Consider the following 4,952-nt stretch of genomic DNA (forward strand, 5'->3'; position numbering starts at 1 on the left):
AAATTCAATAATGTCAGTGTCCCGTTTTACGTTTTGATAAGTTTTTTTATATATTTTACAATAACTTTGTGTTCCTAATCTTGTACATTTTAGAATCTTGACAATGGCAAGGGTTTCCTGCCGTAATGTTGTTTTCAATGGACAATAAAATCTAGTTTCAAATTTAATAATTTTTATTGAACCTAAACCCAAGAAATACTAATTTTATATTAAATATAGTATGGTTCAAAAAATTCATAAAACTATAAATATATATATATATATATATATATATATATATATATATATATATATATATATATATATATATATATATATGATAGATCTAACAATAATCAATGTTAATTATATTATATAAACTAAAAAAAAAGGCTTCACTGAATATAATTGTGAAATTTTTAATGTATTTTTGGAAAATAGTATCAGCTAACTTACGAATAATTAATATATTACTTGTACTAAATGCATTTTTTAACTAAAATAAAATTATTAAAAGCATCAAATCTTACATGTTCTGCTCTAATTTATAGACATCGTGATAAGCATTCCTAATAAGGGCATAAGGGAAACACGACTCCAACAAATCCATTGTTAGGAAAGGAGATTCTTGTACAATTTGATCCAACAACAAATAAACTGATTCTCTATTTTTGATTGCTTCTTTATCAGCCTCCTGGCCCAATCTGAGCAAACTGGATGATGCTAAAGCGAGGAATTCTTTCATTCTGTCTTCAATGTCTCCCTGTCCACATATAGTAAAAAGAGCTCCAAAAATGTGATTCACTGCTAGAGCCATGCAATGAATATTATTTGTATGTCCCTCTAAAGATGGTCTATAAAATGACTGTTCAGATTTGGCAAGTTTTGGTATACTAACTGCTACAAATACCATTAGCAAGCAAACTAGGAGATGCTCATTATCACCTTCATTTTCTTGCTTTTGTAATTTCAGAGCAGCTATGAGAGTAGGATCCACTTTGCATGGTAACCCAGCAGCCGAAGTCATTTCACTGACAATTTTCATAGGATCCCCACTTAGCAAATGATGTCTGAAATCTAGAATAGAACTTACCAAAAATGGAATACGATCTTCTAGTACATCTGTTAAACAAGATTGTGCCAGTTGTCTGAAGCTTAATATTACACCCACTATTGTCATTCTCTGAAGGACATTATCAACATTTGAGAGTTTCTTAAATTGTTCTTTCATTACTTCAGGTTTGTCAAAGTTTGTACGTAATGAAAGAAGTATATCCTTATTAATTTCCGCTAATTTCTTTAGCTCAACTACTTGACTAGCAATATGCCACATAAGAGTTTCACTTAGCTGTTTCATACCATAAGGTCCTATTAATTCAGCCAAAGCTCTCAGTTCATTAACATCAGAATATTCTTCAGGATTAAATGGTATAGAACCTTCAACAGTTAGGCTAACAAATGATCTTTGATTCATTGAAAATATGATATTACCACCACTTACCCTTCTTAATAATACCTCTGAGTACCATTGAGTGTATATAGAAGCTATTGTTTTTTCGCCATGACTATCTACTGCTTGAGTTTGCTGCAATAGACAATTATTGAAAACTCTTGTTATATCTATATGTACATAATTCTCTACTGTTTGCAGCACATTCATGTAAGACCTAACACTCACTAAGAGTTCAGAAGGTTTAGCAATTTCATTTGTATCTTGGTTATACATGACCATTCCTACTAAAGCTTTAGCAAATCTAGTCTCCAGATGTTGGTGCAAGTATTCTCTAGGTGCAAAAGTATATTCCCAGACATTAATATTAGAGAAATAATTTATTGCATAACAAAGTTCTGTTAATGCCATATGTAGTTTATCCATTGTTGTTAAATTTTCTCTGGTTTTTCTGTAGCTTTCTTTACCTGGTTTTTCAAATTCTATAGTGTTTTTTTTGTTTTTTTCCTTCTTTTTTCTATTAATCTGCTGAGAAATTAAATGTGCACAATTTTTAGGAAGAAGTTTGTCACTCATTTTGCACTGAGCATCACAAATAGCTGTTATTATATTTTTGGCCTCTTTTGCCATTTCATCAAGAAACATATTTACAACAGAAAGACTTCTCTCTCTAATATGATGCCTTTCTTCTGGACAAAGTTCATGAGTGCAGTTCTGAAAATGGCTACAGATTGATGGAAAAGCCACTATATATCTATTTTGAGCTGGAAATTCTAGGCACATGTGGAACTGATCTTCAAAAATTCTGTTGTAAAAACAGAATATAGACAAGTCCGAAGTTTCTCTCAGCATTTCATCTAAATTATCAACCATTTTGGTATGGAATTGAATAGAATCCAACAATTCTGCTAGTTTTTTCTCATCTATCAGTCTCATTGGAGATTTTGCAGTAGAGGTATATGCTTGCAACCTAAACCAATCTAAACGAAAAGCAAAGAAGTTAAAGGTTTCATTTTCTTCCACCTGTTTTATAGAAACACTGGAAATAGTATTGCATAGGGAAGAAAGTATGATACCTTCATCTTCTGGGCAAGTTTGTAGTTTTTGCATAAATTCCTTTAAAGTTATAGCATCCCAGTGAGATAGATATTGAACATAATACCTCTGCATTACCTGACTGTATTTTCTTACTAATACTCTCAAATCTTCCATGTGAAATAGTAATTCAGGTAAATGTCTATCAACTAAATCTTCTGCTGATTTGCCTTTTGTTCTATGTATGGGTGGATTATCATTATGCCTTAATAACCAAAGAACTTCATCTCTAGCATAACACAAACCCATAAAAACCATCAAAGCTTTTGGTCCCAATAAACCTGGTTGATCCATAAATATAAGACCTAATTCTTTCAGTGCTGTTCTTAAGAACTTCCTACGTTCTCTATGATTGTATCCTGCCTTTTGAACAGCTTGATTTTGTGCATCTTTAACTTCAGATATTCTTTTACCATAACCTTTTAATGTATCAAAAAATGATAAAACATATTGATGAGTGTAAATGACTTCATCTCTAAATAAAGGAGTGACCCAAGATGACTCCAAAGCATTCAGAAATAGTTTGTTAAAATGTTCCTGCTGTAGTAAATTATGCAGTAACAATAAACCAAATATTATCCACCTTTCCATAGCATCCATTGACAAAAACTCACAAGACATTCTTTCTGAAAGAACTGGTTTTAATAATAATGAAGGATTTCCTACTAGTGTCAATTTTTGTTCTGAACGCCATTTATCTGCAGAAACATTTCTAGGCACATAAATTGGAATAAGAGACTGTAAGGCTTGAGCCAACAGTCTAGCATGCGGTGTAAACTCTTCACATAACTTTTTGAATGGAATATCATAGTCAGTAATCATATTTCCTAATCTGGGAAAACTACCATCTTGGGATCCATGAACAATTTCATAAGCTGCATTAAATAAGCCCAAAACTGCTTTACGGTCTTCCACTTTTGACAAAAGAACCATTAAAGATACATAAGTCGTTACAAGATCTAAATAGTGTTTTGTAAGTTCAAAGTTAACTGTTATATCTAGATCTACCTGGAATGTATCCATACTTGTTAACAGATCACAGACATGATCTTTGAAGTCCAATAAATCTACAAATGTGTAGTAATATAAGGACAAGGACTTAATTATGTCATTTTTAAGGCTTTGGATTGGCGTGAGACTTTTGACATCAATATTTGGAAATTTTCTGACAATACTCTTTATGGATGATTCTAAATTTTTGTCAGATAAAAATCCGGGCTTGGATTTAGCATCACCACACGCTTTTTTGATGTTATAAATCCTAGTTAGCATTCCAATTCCCCGATCATTTAGAATTATTAGCTTTTCGGCAAGCTTCCGCTCATTCTGATTCATTTGACGAGACATTTTATTTCCTAAAATCAAATACTTTAAAATGGTTATTGTATTTTTTTAAAACACGTACCTCTAGTTCAATTTAAATATAAGTTGCTCTTATTGTGATAGGATAGATTATCATTTATTAAATCATTATTTTTTCATTTATTTATGTTATACATGTCATGTAAAATTCTAAACGTCAAACCAAACGTCACGGTTAAGGCGGTCACGGTACATAACTCTCTCATTGCTCGATGGTTTTAGTTGGTTTTATGTTACCGTCTCTGTCTCACCTACTCACCTCCCAGGAAGGCAAGAGCGGTGGAGCAGCCAAGATGTTACAACACCCATTCCGCTGTGTTGCCAAATTTGTAATCAGTATCGAAACTCGAAACGCGGCGGATTTAAAAACATGTCAATATATTATAATTATATTCTTTGATATTATTATGTTGTTTTAATATATATAATAATCCATTAACTTACTACATCCCATCGAGCAAAAACTTAATCCTAACACTTGTTTTTTTTTTAAATTATTTTAATATATTGTTCCTAGAAATGCACCAAATCTATTTTTTCTAACTTCATAGTTGATTACAATATAAAAAATACACAGATGATAAGTAAAAAAAATATATATTTCGATGTAATAAACTAATAATACAATAAGAACGAATTACAACTTGTTTAATTATTTAAGTAACACACTATTTTAAATATGCATGATCATTACAAACAGATTCAGATATAAACTCGGCCTTTTTACCACTTATTCTTGATATTATAGTGTAGCGTTTTTAAATAAAACGAGCGGTTCAAATTTATACAAATATATTTATTTATGAGTTTACAGCACGATTATATCTTATCAACTCAACTTAACTCATAGAAGGTATGCTTATATATAAAAGTAATTATGTACTAAAACATTCTGGAGTAGCCCACCTCTAATTCGTCTCATCGAAAGCACATCGAAGACGTGCGCTATTGAAATGCCAACTCTTCGGGTTTTCTAGATTTATCCTTCTACGAATTGTGACACATAAAATGCATCGGAGATGGGCTATTTCATTACACTGCTCCCCTCTTAGATCTGAGCGTCCCG

General features: G+C 31.5%; 1 protein-coding gene across 1 annotated transcript; it reads right to left on the reverse strand.

Moving 5' to 3' along the window:
- Positions 1-440: 440 nt before the first annotated feature.
- Positions 441-4,096, reverse strand: Hem (Nck associated protein 1 Hem). The gene is made up of 2 exons (XM_072529802.1): positions 3,930-4,096; positions 441-3,879 (listed from the first exon to the last, which is right to left on the reverse strand). Exon 2 carries the CDS (start codon positions 3,869-3,871, stop codon positions 506-508), a length of 3,366 nt encoding a protein of 1,121 aa, XP_072385903.1. The 5' UTR covers positions 3,872-3,879; positions 3,930-4,096; the 3' UTR covers positions 441-505.
- Between the last annotated feature and the right edge of the window lie 856 nt (positions 4,097-4,952).

The sequence above is a fragment of the Diabrotica undecimpunctata genome, chromosome 4, assembly GCF_040954645.1.
Source record: "Diabrotica undecimpunctata isolate CICGRU chromosome 4, icDiaUnde3, whole genome shotgun sequence".
NCBI classification, from domain to species: Eukaryota; Metazoa; Arthropoda; class Insecta; order Coleoptera; family Chrysomelidae; genus Diabrotica; species Diabrotica undecimpunctata.

Excerpts from the sequence above, each read along its gene's own strand:
- Hem (XM_072529802.1), bottom strand. The coding sequence starts at position 3,871 with ATGTCTCGTCAAATGAATCAGAATGAGCGGAAGCTTGCCGAAAAGCTA.